Source organism: Limanda limanda, chromosome 3, assembly GCF_963576545.1.
Source record: "Limanda limanda chromosome 3, fLimLim1.1, whole genome shotgun sequence".
Lineage (NCBI taxonomy): Eukaryota > Metazoa > Chordata > Actinopteri > Pleuronectiformes > Pleuronectidae > Limanda > Limanda limanda.
Window position 1 is genome coordinate 14895445 of NC_083638.1, and position 16017 is coordinate 14911461.

General features: G+C 40.3%; 1 protein-coding gene across 1 annotated transcript; it reads left to right on the forward strand.

Moving 5' to 3' along the window:
* The first annotated feature begins 425 nt into the window (after window positions 1-425).
* Window positions 426-15685, forward strand: ube2q1 (ubiquitin-conjugating enzyme E2Q family member 1). Its single transcript, XM_061067842.1, has 13 exons — window positions 426-1118; window positions 1516-1620; window positions 6008-6130; window positions 7333-7386; window positions 7565-7705; window positions 8350-8434; window positions 9026-9086; window positions 9176-9266; window positions 9361-9419; window positions 9520-9568; window positions 9703-9798; window positions 11256-11322; window positions 12390-15685. The coding sequence occupies exons 1-13, from the start codon at window positions 960-962 to the stop codon at window positions 12419-12421; spliced, it is 1122 nt and encodes a 373-aa protein (XP_060923825.1). The 5' UTR covers window positions 426-959; the 3' UTR covers window positions 12422-15685.
* Window positions 15686-16017: the final 332 nt, after the last annotated feature.

Here is a 16017-nt window from a genome sequence, read left to right on the forward strand (position 1 = left end):
AATTCCTGTTAAAATTAAACTGAAATCAGGCTTCAGTCAGACCGGAGCAGATTATTGTGCTAAACTGAAAATAAACACAGCAAAACCATAAGAATAGTAAATGAGATTAGCCTGATACAATTAGATTGAATTGCCAAACAAAGCCAAAAGATTATTTACATAACATGACAGTTGTCTATTTTAGGCAAGCACACATTCTTTTTTTTTTTTATTAATAATGGATTTTGGGTCAATCATAAAATAACATGATTGAATTGGAAACAAAAAGTAAATATTATAGTTATACCCATTGTCTCGACTGAATGTTCGATCAGTGTAGGAAACTTTGCTTTATTTTCCCACCCTGAGATCAACCAGGAGGACGCGCTGAATGCTGGGATTCTGCGGGAGCGGGCAGATCGCACAACGCCATTTTTAAACCCCACCAGAGGCCAGCAGCTACAGTTGTACACCGGGATGAAAACACTGAGCCTGCTGCGGGATACAAGTTCCGATCGCCGGGACTGTGCTATCGTCTCCCGCTGAAGTAAACAACGGGGAACCGTCCGGTGGGTGTGTGACGAGGCGGCCACGGGAACACCGCGACAGCCCCGGGATGTTGTTGTGATAGGCAGCCAACAACAATAGACGGAAAGACAACAACAACGGACAGGCTCGCTAGCATCGCTCGCTAGCATCTGTCGCTAGCATCTCTGCGAGCACTGCGCTGCTCCCTCACGCTAACCGGGAGCTACAGCTAGCGCTAGCCGCTTCATAAGCAGATCTGTCCGGTCGCGCTGAAACCTGACCGGGTTCTGCTTCTCGGCCGGGTATCCAGTTACATCCAGCGGGACATCCCGTCACCCCCTCGCCACATTTATAACCAAATTGTGTCCCGGGAACTTGGGCTTCAGCTGGCTAACCAGGCCAAGCCCCGACTTCTCCCCCTCCCCAGCGGCCCGGCCGGAGATGCACGGAAGATGTCGGTGTCGGGGCTGAAGGCCGAACTGAAGTTTTTGGAGTCCATTTTTGATCCAAACCACGAACGATTCCGGATCATTGACTGGAAGCCCGACGAGCTGAGCTGCCAGTTCAACGTGACTGGGGAGAAGCTGTTAATTATCCACTGTAACATAACGGTGAGGAGGGGGTAACACAAGTGCCCGGATTAATTCACTTCCCCGTCGGGTCGTCAGCGAGCTAAAGTTAGCTTGTTCGTTAGCTAGCCATGTAGCAGGCTAACTACACTACGATATGATCTGATGCTCTGCGGGACGGGCTTTGCGTGGATTTGTTTATGTCAGTGGGAGCTACGCAGTCTCATTCGTGGGGCCTTTTCTCCTAAAATGCGACATTAAAACGATTATAAGCCAAACTAGCTGTAAGCTAGCACTGTTCTCTGAATGCTAATGTCTTCAACCCCCGAAATGTACGTAGTTCGCCAGCTCTGTTTACCCCTGCGACATGAGAGAAGCCCCTATTTGTCAACGTGCTGATGCGACTGTCTCTTTGCTGTTGTTCTCCCCCTGTCTCTAGGAATCTTATCCATCTACGTCACCTATATGGTTTGTGGACTCTGATGACCCGAGCTTGGCGCAAGTTTTGGAGAGGCTGGAGGATGTGAGGAAAGGCAGCACCCTGGTATTTATCCCCACTCTCTTCTTTCACTACGTATCAGAGAGGAAAACGTGCTCATATCTGTGCACCGTGTGAGGATCCACTTACGATGTTCAGTCTTTCAACCCAAATCTTTGCCAGAATACATCATCTTTAGATATCGATGCCCAGTGGATTCAGGTATAAAGTATTTTTGATAGGTTAAATCAGAGACAGGAGCGTATTAGCATGTGACTAAATAAATAAAATACACCAAATTGCTAAAGGCTGAATATATTGGTTAAACAAGTATTGACCAGGCTGCTTCCTAGCAGGGGCCCTTTCTGTGCATTATTGTGACACAATGCCAGCCTGCTGTGATGAGCTCCTTCTGAAAAGGCAGATCATTCTGCTGCGAAATAATCTTCTGGCACTCCTTTATTCCTACGTATTTAAAATGCTGGTTATTATTTAGACGGTGTTATTCCTGTGCAGCTGTTATATCAGAGTACACAAGTTGAGACTTTATTTGCAACCAATCTGAACTAGATAGTGATGCAATGTTTGCCGTTTTGGTGCTGCATTTCCGTTAGTTACACAACCCAGGGCTTATTGACAGTTTTCATATGTGCTCTCAAACATAAACAAAAATGTTGAAAGTGCTGCAAAAAAACCACGTGGCTTTGTGCTCAAGGAATAGGATGAACATGTGTAACTAGCCAGCACAGACAGGTCGATTTTCAGCTGGCCAAACGGTCATGTCATTGGATCATTAGTACAACCTTTTGTGTCAAAATGGCCATGACAAGCATCTTATTATGTAAAAATATGTATGTGAAGACATCCTGAGCTTAGTTAGCCTGATTATTCAAGCTGCATGCTCTGTTTTGTAGGACAAAAATATTATTTTTAAGTCCGTTTCATATTTCACTCCACACTATTCTGGACAGACTGTGTTGAACGCAGGCCTGTGAAGTCATGCTCAGTGAAAGTTGTTGTTTGAAGGGGAAATCTCAAAGAATTCAGACCTTGTTGATTTGGATGAACCATATAATGATGGTTTAATGATAAAGTCAGACCATAATTGCGAATTTAGATGCCTTTTCCATCTCTTTGGGCAAATGTGATCTGAGTTCATCGTGCGCACAGCATGAGTCTGTGAACAGCAGGGCACAGTGAAAGGAGTTGGTCAGCTCACTGAGAAGTTGGAGGTGTGTGGCTTGCAGCTCTTCATCCAGCAGCCTCACTGTGGCTGCTGCTTCATGATCTGTCGCTCTCTGCAACACTTTTATGTCAAATAATGACCAATGTCTTGTGGATGGCTTTTTGAACAAAAGCGGTAAGGCCTTAGCTGACTGACAGACACATCTCAATTTCAGTGACATTTTCATAATGAAACTCAAAATGTGTTTTGCCAGTTAAATAATATTTGTGTGAAGCTGCAGTAGTTTGAAATGCTTGGTTTGCATTAGCAGCAACTTAATACAGCATTTCTTTCTGGGAATGGTGCAAGACACCCACATCACTGTACTTTCATCATAATCACAAGCACCATTGTTTACTCTTTTGGTGATAAATAATAACTTATTTAAATTAAAATCTTTGAGATTGCCACTTCACATCTTCTATAGCTGGCTTGTTTTGTCAAATGGTACTTACAGTAGATTCATTATTAGCTGAGGAAAAAATATTATTGATATTAAAGGGTTATTGATGACAGCTCAATTGACCCATAGCATGACATACTGTGTAGTATTTTTCAGAATGGGTCGGTATGTCTCTAGTTGAAACCTCCATCATCTTCTGCAAAAATGCAGAGTTGGTTAGGAATCGTATAAAATCATCATTATCTGTGTATTTCAAGATGAAGTGTTATTTGTACATTCAGCGAGCACTTCATAAGGAACTTTTCTTTATGTCTTGAAAACTGCCTCAGTTCTTTGAAGTATGGATTTCCTAACATGTTGAAATTTTTTCATGACATGTTGACATGACTGCATTGCATCATTTTTTTTGCCAATCTTTCAATCTACCACATCCCAACGTAACTTTTTGTAGGATTCAGATCTGGTGAATGTGTAAGCTACTGTAGTACATTGAACAGTTTTAGATGACTTTTTTCTCAGTCATGACTCATGGTGCATTATGCTGAAAGTAGACTTGAAGATGGTATTTCTTTGGTAAAGGGCTGCACATGCTCAGCACCAATACTCAGATAGACTCTGGCATTCAAACCATGATTGATTGAAAAATATGTCAAGTATACATGAACCCTACTTCATTACACCACCACCAGCAGTGTGGACACAAACAGGGTTGGCTTCAATGGGATCATGCTGTTGACACTGAAGTCTGATTATGCTTGGTTATAAAGATTGGATTGTTTGTTTGATTTAATACAGATAATAATGTAAATAAATTATACTTGGGTTTGGAGTATTTGATCTGATGGCTACTTTCCACATAACCCAATGCATTTCATTTGAATACTAATCTTCTGGATAATATGTCTTATCCTAACTTTGCTAATTTTTTTTAATATTGGGCTTTCATGTTAAAAGTGAAAGCCGTGAAATGTTTGTTTTCAAGATTCCCAAGGTGATGAAATCCGATATGTTTAGTTGACAACTGTCCACAAACTAGAGAAATGCACTTATTAGCGATTTCTGCTTGTTGACGAGTTGTGTTTCCACATATCAGTCAGAACGGGAAACTATAACATTTGATCCTAGATTTGAAAGACGTTGCAGGGGATTATGTGTCTGCTGTTTAAGTTTGGCACAGCCTGGTCCGACGTGTAGTGAGAAGAATTTAACTTATATCCCAGTCTCTCTTTTTTTTTATTGTATAAGCAGACTAGAGATTTCTGGCACATCTCCATTAACCGAGGTTGATGAAGAAGGGGAAAGAAGTCATAAGAGGTCTAAACTCCAGCAACACTTGACTTTAATTGAAGAGTTTATTGGTTATTTACTTCTTTACAGTTTACAGTCTGATCCACATTAAAAGCAACATTCCTCATCTGTAAATAATTAATCTCAGTGAAGTAACTTCAGTTAATTTTAAAATAAGCAAAAGCTCATCAGTGATGGTTTCCTGCAGAATATTACATTTTATTTCAGAAGCAGCTTCTGTAATATACCACAACTGTTATGTAACATTCATCTATTCATAACAGGACATTATTTTAGTTTCAAACCTGATTTGATGATAGATATGGTACCATTGTATCTTCTTTATATAAGTAGTAGTTATACCGTATATCTTTATTACGAGTGGTTCTGGGAGAGGTGAAGCGGTTCTGGGAGAGGTGAAGCCACTGTGTGGAGCTACTGTTGTCCTGACCGAGTTAAAGAACATGCAGCCTCCTCTACATGATCATTGTCTTCACACGTTGTTGTTTTCCTCCAGTTTCTTGCTGGACCGGAAAGTTCTCTTCTCCCGCAGTTTCAGAAAGAGCTTCTCTCCTTCTTTCTTCTCCGTCAGCAACCTCTTTTCTGAGCTTCTCCTTCAGAGAATGTGTACTTTGTCTTTCAAGCTTCACCATTGAGTATACGTTCATCTCATTGACCTTTGTCTAGCTATCGGAGAGATACCCCTTTTCCCTCTAGAGGTGCAGGAGGTTCATTTCTTCCCTGATGGAGTTGCTCCTTTACCTTAGCTTGCCTTCTGCTGGCTGTGCTCCTCCTGCGAGAGTTAGGAAGGGCAGTTTATTAAATTGAAATATCATGGTTGGGATATGTCTGAGCTTATGGTCCATCATGAGTCTGTGACAGTCCTGAGCTTGTCATGGCACTGAGATCCTCAGATGCTGCAGGGGCTGAAGCACTGGCCTCTGCTAGACTGTAGTTTTGTGTAGGTGTATATAAAGAAAATTACATTGGTTATGTTGTCTTTTAGGTAAAGGGCAAACCTTGTCTTCCTTTGGATAGATGAGATCACTCATCTGTCTTTCCGTTGCACAGATGTTTTGTGGTTCACTGTATTTGCATTGCACCAAATGTGGCAGAACACGGTAGCTGATTGCAGCTGTTTCTATGAGCACAAACAGTTTTAGTGTCCCTGCTGACTTTTGCAGCACAATCATGTTTTTAGGTTTAAATCCTTATTTTAAAGTCATTTGAATAATTAGGCCTAATAAAACATAGATTTCTAAGTTATATTAAGGTTTTATTATTTCAGTTTCAGCCACACACTGCTTTGTGACCGGACCAAGCATAATATTGTCTTCTGTCTTAGATATCATAAATCAGATGTTTGGATTCAGGAACCTGTGATGTTCAACATTTTAGAGAAGCCAACTCTCATACGTGTGTGTTGTTGTTTGTTTCAGGTCTGTCACATGATTGCCATGTGGTGTTGCTGTGTAGCTGCATTTAAAATCTTGAATGTTTTATCTTACGCTGTATCTTGTGGTTTGTATTTTTTCCAGCTTTTGCAGCAGTTGAAGAAACTCATTTGTGATCTTTGTCGGCTGTACAACCTCCCCCAACATCCCGATGTAGAGATGCTGGACCAGCCGCTACCTGCGGGTCCTGTGGGACAAGACCGAAAGGCAGGGCCGCCTAGTTTGTTTTTGACACTTACCTCCCCTATGGCGTAACAGGGATCATGCATTTTTAAATAAATATTTTTTATTACACTTTTGCCCACTTCAAAACCACTTGTGACTAATAATAAAATAATAGTGTATAGTAAAGAGGGCTGTAGTGATTTAAGAAGTATTCAGACCCACACACTTTGTTCACATTTTGCCGCATTAATCCACCATAATTATATAATTTCTTGCATATTTATTAAAAAGAAAAAACTCATCAGTTTGACACGATTATTCAGATGCTTTGATACAACACATGAAATTTAGCTCAAGTTTCTCTGGATCATCTTTGAGATGTTTTGACACCTTGAATGATGTCTACCTCCATTGATTGGGTGTTATTTGAAGAGGCACACCCTGGTCAAGAATGGCTGACAATGCTTTTCGAAGCCAAAATCATGAGGGGTTAAAGAAGCTGCCTGCAGATTCGCTGGAAAACCTGCTCAAATCAGCTGCATTCAAGGTTCCTGAGGGCAAAGGGTGTAACAAAATGTAAAAAGAAGTGAAGGGGAGTACTTTCCTAATTGAACTTCTCTGACATAGTTTTCTAAGCTCATTCATGGCCTCTTCCTGTTTCGTGGTCAGTAAAGGTGTTTTTTGTAAAATAATGCTGTCAACACTATTGTTAGGGCCCGAGCACTGAATTGGCAAATTAATTGGCTTTTTGAGGGCTTTAACATGCTCAAATTCTTACCAAAATTTGCTGAAAGTTAGAAAGTGGTGAAAATTTACATATTCTGGATGAATTTTCAATGGGCGTCGCAAAATGGTTCAACGGTGCCCCCCGTCACAAAGTGTGACCGTGGCGTGGCGTCAAAGTTTGATTACACGCCATTAAAAACATTTCCTCAAACCATGTAAACATCCTTATGGTACGACGAAGGTTCATCCTTCGCCTAAGGATATGATGTTGTCATAACTCCACTGGGCATTGTCCTATCACCACCAAACTTCTGTCTCATGATCAGAGTCCAAGCCTGAATAGCTCTTTGTTTCAATATTTCCTCAGTCATTATTTATTTTTTTCAGGCAAAACGCATGCAACGCTTCAAAATGCATGTGCCCGGGCCCGCCCAGTGCTGCTTTGCAGCCCTAGAAACTTTCTTTGACTGTCTTGAAATATATTTTCATATACCTTCTGTGTCCATCTCTGTTTACAGCATGGAACAGAAGAGGTCACTTCTGAAGAAGAGGAGGAGGAGGAGATGGGAGAAGTAAGTTATCATCTTCTATAGGCTTCATGAATTCTTCTGAACGGTGTTGTGCCAAATGCGTTGTTTACAATATACACACATATTTTCATCCCTGAGGTTGATCCCTAATCTGTATGTATTGCTTAAGAGCCAGCAACACTAAAAAAAAAACACTAAAATATCAAAAACAAACAAACAGGACATCGAGGATCTGGACCACTATGAAATGAAAGAGGAGGAGCCTGTCGATGGGAAAAAATCTGAGGATGATGGCATTGAGAAGGAGAATCTAGCCATCCTGGAGAAGATTAGAAAGAACCAGAGGCAGGACCACTTGAATGTGAGTCTGCGTTCGGTAAAGTACATTCCCTGCATTTAATGTAGATTATAGTTTGGAAAATGTTTTTCTATTATTTTTGTAGATTTTGATGAAGCTTACCTTTTTTGAACGTACATGGATTTGATGTATTCTCAGCTAATGCTATTATCAGAAGTGTTTTCTTTTGTGAATGACAAACAGGGAAAACCTACGTTACGACAGCTTAGAGTGTAACCAGTTTTTAAATGTGCTCTTAAATTATGCAGTTTCTTCAGGTTCTTCTTGATTTCTGCCCTTTCAGGAAACATATTTGAATAAAGATTTGTTTTTCTTCTGGGATGGGCTCTCTACTCGCTCATACTGTTCACTGGCTCATCTATGGAGCTCCCTTGGTATCTGAAATGTGAAAAAAAAAAAATATATATATATATATAGAACCAATAACGCACACTGAAATTGCTTACTTTACATTTACAAAATGTTTTAAAGATCAGTATGACATCATCTGAAGGGCTCTAGATATATAAATATTGATGGCAAGCAGAATAAAGCTTTCTGTTTGACGTTGGTCCACATCAAGTTCAAATGACAGGTTTGCGCCCACGGTGGATTACAAAGCACAGTGTCCTCTGTCTTCACGGTTGCACTTGTCTTGTATTTCGCAGGGAGCTGTGTCTGGTTCAGTGCAGGCGTCTGACCGCCTGATGAAGGAGCTCAGAGAGATCTACAGGTCTCAGAGTTACAAGACGGGTACGTACACGACCCAGAGGTCTGCTCAAAACAACACCGAAACATATACATGCAAACCCACTCACTGTGATATTCATTTCAGTCCTCTTTACATGATAGATACGTATCAGTGGACATCTAGTTGAGATCTGAGAGCCACAACTCCTACACGATCAAAAGAAAGCATTTTAGAGTAAATGTAGTTGAGAAGAATTTAGAAAAACTCCCTGTGACTGATCCTGAGGTGAACTCTTCCTTCATGTGGCTGTGTTGAAGTACTGCCAACTGTATATAACCATATAGGCTTTAGTAATTGCTTTAATCACATTGACATGCTTTCCAGGCAACAGAAAAATGAAGCACATATCAATTTTAGAGTCAACAGTTAATTAAACAGTTACTTCAACTTTTAAATAAGACGTTGGGTAGTTGTGATATCGTTGGCAGAAGAACCATATGAGTGAGACAGTAGGTATTACTTTACATTTTTTGCCTCAGTGCATCACCTTTTTAGTTTATAGGGTGAAAATGGAGAATAAATCATTACATTTGTTAGTTGACTTTGTGATGGGAGATAGCTGAGCTCTCGTATTTATTTCATCTCTTTCGCAGGCATCTACTCAGTTGAGCTTGTTAACGACAGCCTGTATGAATGGCACGTCAAACTAAGGACGTAAGTAACTTTGGGAATTTGTCCCATGCTTATTTTTTTACTGATGTCACTGTGAACATGAACTAACTGAAGAATTTTATGACCAACAGGGTGGATCCTGACAGCCCCTTACATAGTGACTTACAAGTGCTAAAGGAAAAGGAAGGAATGGATTACATTTTACTAAACTTCTCATATAAAGTGAGTGAAACAGACTTTGTATTTTTGGACATGCAAAATGATGAGGGAGTTTTTGAAGTCTGTAGATAAACTGTTTTGCTTTTCATTGCTACAGGATAATTTTCCATTTGATCCACCCTTTGTTCGGGTAGTGTCGCCTGTGCTTTCTGGAGGGTGAGTACATTTAGCTTCTATAGTCCCTTGAGTTCGAGGTTGAGATTGCCAGCAAACTTGTTTTTAAAAGAGGATTACTTTTTTTTTGTTCTTTCTAAAGTTACGTTCTTGGGGGAGGTGCCCTGTGCATGGAACTTCTCACCAAACAGGTATGTCATATGTCCTCATCTGATGGGAATTTGCACTGCATTGTATTTTTGTATTGCTTTTGATTGCATTTTCATTTGTTTTACCTTAAAAACGTTAAAACCTGCCCTTACTGACTGTGTTTTCCTGATTGTAGGGTTGGAGCAGTGCCTATTCCATTGAGTCTGTCATCATGCAGATCAATGCCACTTTAGTCAAAGGAAAAGCCAGAGTGCAGTTTGGAGCCAATAAAGTAAGTTAGGAAGGACAGGAGGTTTCATTTCAAGCCAGGAAATGTCCTGTTATAATGGTGACCTTTGTGTATTGAATGATGTGGACACCGATGGCAGTGCTGTGACACAGGGGCCTGGTTTCCGCTATCATAATGCTTGTGTGTGTTGCTGCACGACAACTTCTTGTTGCTGCCACCATTGCTCGCTTTGTACATATTTTTTCATCAAAGCAAAGTGGGGTGGGAGGTGCAGTGTGTGACGACTGTGATGACCAAGGTAGATGATTATCATTGTGCTGCATTATGCAGTTTCTGTCTCTTGGTCTTTGTACGTGTTCTGGCCACAGGCGTTGTTCAGAATTTGATAAGTGAAGTACAGAAGAAACATGGATACTTTCAAGTCCGTCTCATTAGATTGAAATGGTGTTCTTACTTAGTTAGTCTAAACCTAAGATGTTAAGATTCACAAAAATAAAGAGTGAATTACTGTAAGCTTCAAAAAAAGCATCTTTACCACCAGGGTAAGGAAATCAGGTCATGTTGTGAGCAGTGATGCCTGTTGACACATTGCACCAACCCAGCAAACATTTTGATCTTGGAAAACATGTTGACTCAACAGTTAACAAACATGTTGAATCAACAGCTAACAACAGTTGAAGAGCTTGAAATATAAATCCAAAATGAAAATGTAACCACTGTCAGGTCGTCAATGCTGGACAGTAGTTAAATTGCATATTATTCTAATCATAATTACATATGAAAATACTGTAGTAACATGTATGTTTTCTGAAAGCCTGGTTGTTTTGGGATTTAGACACAACCTTCACTGTATTTCAACATGTGTCACACTATAGGTTGTGCCATACACCTGATGTCAGCCCCCCCCCCCCCCCCCAAATTAACAAGCCTCAGTGTCACCGATCTGCTACACTAATAGGACATTTTAATTTACTTAATGTCACTGTCAATGATGATTATTTTTGTTTTATCTACAAGCCAGCTCCTTTTGGATTCAACAAAAAAAACATAAAATTACCAAGTCTTTATAGTACTGGATAACTTCACAGCAATCTACACATCTATATTAATGCTGACTATTAGTTCCATTAAAGCTCAATAGTCAAAGTTGATCTTTGCCAAGTTAAACCTGGGTATGAATCTGAAAGCTTTACTAAATGTTTAATAGAAAATTTCCCCAATCATGGATTCGTACAGATTCTTGTGTGTATTTCTGTGGTTCAGCAGTGACACGTGTAGAACTACAGGTGCAGATCCAGGTCTTAAGTGTGTGACAGCAGTCTGGAATGAATAGTCAAACAAGGGCACAGTGTGTTTTCATTATATTGTACCGCACAAAGGGTTTTGTTCTTGAGATGGATGATAAGTTTGTTTTTTCTTATACCAAAGTGCTGTCATTTCCTGGCCTGTTCTGTCATTGTGAACATTTCTAAGACTTTAATTTTCATCTTTTAATGCAGAACCAGTACAATCTTGCCAGAGCACAGCAGTCCTACAAATCCCTCGTTCAGATCCATGAAAAGAACGGTGAGTGTATTTGTCTCCAGTTTCATACAGAGTGCATCGTTGACCTTGTTTACTGAAACCAAATCCCTGCCATGCATCCAAGCTGAGGAAAACTAGTCCTTGGCTGTTGTTCGTGTTCCAAACACACTTCACTCCTGTAATCCACATTTTTACTTTCATGTCAATATCCTACTATATGAATTTATATTAGAATTATGTACATTATAGAAAATTTCACCATGCTTGAGACTCATAGCAATTAAGTGACTCCAAATTCATATTTACACAATAACCACATCACGTTGGTTGTGTTGTTTGTTACTGACTGCACCAAGCTTTATTTGTCATATTCAGTTAACACAGGGTCAACATTACGATGAAAAGCATAAATAAATAAATAAACCAGTCAGCTCAGCAGTGCAACAATTAAATTTAAATCAAAATATTAGCAAGATAAAAAGAGCTTACAATGCAATACAATAAAAATACTAAGAATTATTCATTCAAAGGTTCTTGAACTTTAACTATCTAGATTCATGCTCAAAGTCAAAGATCTTCCTAACATTTTTTGTGAGCCCAAAATCACAAATGATTTGCCCTGTCAAATAAATATGCAGTTTAACATGAATAAAATCAACAGAGAAAAACATCAACATTGACATTTTAATGGGAGAGAAAGCAGTGGTAAGTCAGTTGCTCATATATTAGCATTTAATTTATGCAGCTGTTTTGTTGTCCTTGACCTATCTATAAACACACTGCATTCAAAAAGGGTCCGGGTAAAAATATGATAATTACTTTCACTCTGTCAGGCTACATTGAGCCATATTTAATTGCAGCAGAATATAAAACTGGAAAACCGAAAGCCTGACTAAACTTAGTTAAAATTCTGGACCATATGTGCCTGAGGTCTGACTACTTTTAAGCCTGCTTTTTCTGGTCCTCCCACCAACCAGAGGCTGGCAAAAATCATCTGCATCTTACCGTAATTGTGTCACGGATGAAGAGCTGGTTACTCTGGATTGTGGTTTTATTGAAGTATTTTGTTTACTGTATTGTCATTCTCTGTTGTGCTTTTTGTCCCATAGGCTGGTACACACCCCCAAAGGAGGATGGCTAAAACAGACTTTTGCCTTTCCTGCACTGGGACCACATGTCTTAGATTTTCTTTTTCATTTTCTTGCGACCATTATGTTTTTCTTTTTTTTTAATCCTGCAAACCTTTTTGTTCTCTACATGAGAGTTTGAACTCCAAACCAAATTCCTAATTCAGTGACCACCCAGAAACTAGCACATACAACACAAAGACATTCACACACCCGTATCTGACATCCGTTCATCGGCTACTCAAAAGGATGTCCTCTCCCCAGATATTTATCTCTATGTGCATCTGTCGTCTGATACAATCTTCGTTTTTCCATTTGCGACTTTTGTTCTGTACTCACAAGACAAACGATGGACTAAATAATGTGCAAACTCACCCTCTTTGGTTTTGGCGTTGAGCATGCCAACGTTACTTGATGGCTGTGAGTTGAAAGGTTGGGCATGGCTTTATCCTCCAGCAGTGGTAATGTGATGCTCCAGTCGCAGGACAGTGCCTCTCTGGCCACGGACTGGATCTGGAATGGCGTGGGACATTCCCTGATACGATGCAGTGGTGGCTGGAAAGGACACACAAATGCTGGTGGTGAAAGAACCACTGCCTTTTCTCTCCATGGATGGCGTCTGTAATATTGTGCTCATATATTATCTCTGTAATGCCACGATCCCTCCTCTGGAATAACATGCTGAGGCTAGCTTGCTTTCAAAACCTCCTTATCTTTTAAAGCTTGAAGCCCTGAGGTGGGGAGTGGGGGAGGAAGATGAAGAGACTTTTGCAGCCTGGGTGGGACAGGCCGCGATGAAGAACAGCATCCCGCTGAGCTCTAAAGTTGACGAGCACTGTCATCATCATAACCAGCAGCTAGACCACTCCCTGCAGGAGATGTGTGGTGGCTAGGCTGGCAACACCGGATAACGTGACCAGGCAATGCAGGAGTGTGTCGAATTGGATCACACTGTAATGTAGTTGATTTTAACTCCATATGTAAACATGTAAATTTGTATTTCTGCAAAAGGATTTAATTGTTTATAATGTAACCTTGTCTGGGTCTTTGACTGGGCAAAGACCGTATTACTATATACCCCTGTCTATTAACAGCAGGGGGACTGCAACTTCTCAAGACCCATTTAGAATAAGAAAAGGTTGTGTCATGGATACTCTTGCAGAAGGAAACAAAAGTACACCATGTTCTTATGTAAGCTTAATGACTACTGCGGTTTTGTTCTTTTTTTTTTTTTAGATTGATTTGTAATCCTCATGTTATTGGCAACAATGACAGTACCATTCCCCTTATTTGATGGCACCGCTTCACCACAACGGACATAACAACAATGGCATAACACCGCTGTTTCTGGCATTCCAGAGGTTTGGCTCTTCATATCTAATCACTCAAACCGGAAGAACCTCAGTAAGGCTATGCAGTGAAGACTCAGTCTCGTGGAGTTCTCTTGTTCTGATGAAAATTAGTCTTAAAAGCTCAACAGCATTGTCGCCTGCTTAGTTCTTGTAGCTGGTTCTCGTCCCAACCACTTTGCCAATCCTGCAGTCTGGGAAGAAAGTGACCCTTTTACCTTCTGACTTTTCCTTGACCTCGTGGCTGCTTTAAAGAGACAACACAGCCACGTGATTTAAATTCACAGCAATAGTCTTTGATCATGTACCTTCTGGCTTCACACCTGGGAAGATCAACTGGAGTCTGTTCCGTTTCCAGAACATTTGTTCAGGTTCGATAAATATTTGTTCAGATTTGCCACAGGAGGGACCCAGCTCTTATCACCACCTCTCTGGTTACTATTCATAACCACTCGCAGCACCGCTGTACCCCTCAGTGTGTTGGGTCTTTGATGTAATGTGAATAATATGCAGAAAACTGTGTGGAGCATTCCAATTAATGCAGTTACACGTTTGTTGTGGGTGTTCTATTGTGTGGTTACTTGTTTTGAGTATATTGTCCTGAAAACCAGCATAGAAAGCTTAGTTATGCTAATTCATCCAGTCATTCCTCATGTTTGAGTTCATCTAGAATCTCCTCAGTGATGCTAACCTCAGTCACAACACCAATATCTTCAAAACAGGTAGAGATGCGTGTGAAATCATGCAGCTTGTTCATGTTCAGCACATGTCCGACATCTGTTTAAACGTGCGGGATATAAAAAGTGTCCTCACATTCCAAATCTTACCACGACTATGGATCATTGGCATGGTTGTTAGCTGTTGTGATACCACTGGTAAGGTACTACTCACTTCATCCTGGTCACATTGTCGAGCCCACCCCTGCATTCTCTGGAGAAGCAAACTCAGGAATACATACTGCACACTTGCAAAGGATTGCTTCATAATATCGTCATAAAAATGCAAGATTTAACGTGTCAATCACTTTTCGAGGGGAGGGGGGCATTACAAAAAAAATGATGCCCCTGTTTTACCAGTAGATAAGTCGGTGTGTTTTGCTGTTGAGTTGCACACATCTTGATTTTCTGAATGCCGTTGAGGTTAAATCATTTCTAAGCAAGTTTTTCGGAATGATCAGATACCGCGGAGTGAGGATTTGCTCCCGCCCTCAGATTATCCTGCGCTTGATCAGGGGTTCAGAACACATCTGCCCTGTCTCTTTGATATTGCTGTATTTTGCATGTCAATATATCAATGGGTGTTTCCCCCCAAGCTACTGAAGGCAAAGACTGTTTGGGTTGGGTGTTTGAAATGAAAAGACTAGATGTATCCATTTATTTCTTGAATCGTTTACTCGTGGTTCCCTACATCCGTGCACGGGACGATATCTGCCTGTGTGTTGGTTTTTGAACCACGTCAGATACTTATGAGACACAAGGACTTATAAGACACCATACCTGCTTGCATTACCTTTAAAAACAATTACAAAAAAAAAAAAAAATTATGCCAGGATTCTCAACAAAAGTAGCAGTTCAGATTTGTGTGCCATCGGATCAGATTTAAGCCTACATCCTCAACCTGTCCCTTTGGAATAATGGTGTACTCAAGTCTGCTGTGCACCGAATACCTGCTCTTCTCACACCAACACAAGTCTAACTAACAAAACCCTTCTCTGCTTTGGCGAGCGACACATTGGTTGGAGGTCTGAACTAGCCTGTCTCTGGGTTCTTTCCCTTGCTTCATTAACAGCGTTGGCCAGGTTATAAAGTTATGCACTGTTAGCATGCTTTGGTTTGGTTTCTTTTTTTTAACATTGCAAGGGTGATTTTGACCATGTAAAGTAATTTGTAAACTTGCATCAAGTTTATGAATAAAGAATTTTATGAAATATCTCTTCATTATGTTGTTATTAATTAAAATCCTTTGTCAATTACATACTCTTGAAAGACTGTTTGTGACTTTGTAAGGCCGCTGAAATCCTCCTGGTCTGGAATGACTATTGCTACCATATAGTCAACACCTTCAAGTATTAGTTAGGGGATTTTCGCACTAACTGCCTTAGGATACATTAGATCTGTAACTTTTACTCAAATAACCTTAGAGAAATGGACATGAGGATCTAGGAATCCAGCCAACAACCTTTATCAATAGATGAACCATTTAAAAACCCAAACTCCAGTTACTCGCATGCATCCATGCTTTCCAGCTTATGTGTTTCTGAT

Coding starts and splice junctions, on each gene's coding strand:
- ube2q1 (XM_061067842.1), top strand. CDS start 960: ATGTCGGTGTCGGGGCTGAAGGCCGAACTGAAGTTTTTGGAGTCCATT. Junction 6,131..7,332: donor CTGTGGGACAAGACCGAAAG/GCAGGGCCGCCT, acceptor CTCTGTTTACAG/CATGGAACAGAAGAGGTCAC. Junction 9,420..9,519: donor TCGCCTGTGCTTTCTGGAGG/GTGAGTACATTT, acceptor TTCTTTCTAAAG/TTACGTTCTTGGGGGAGGTG.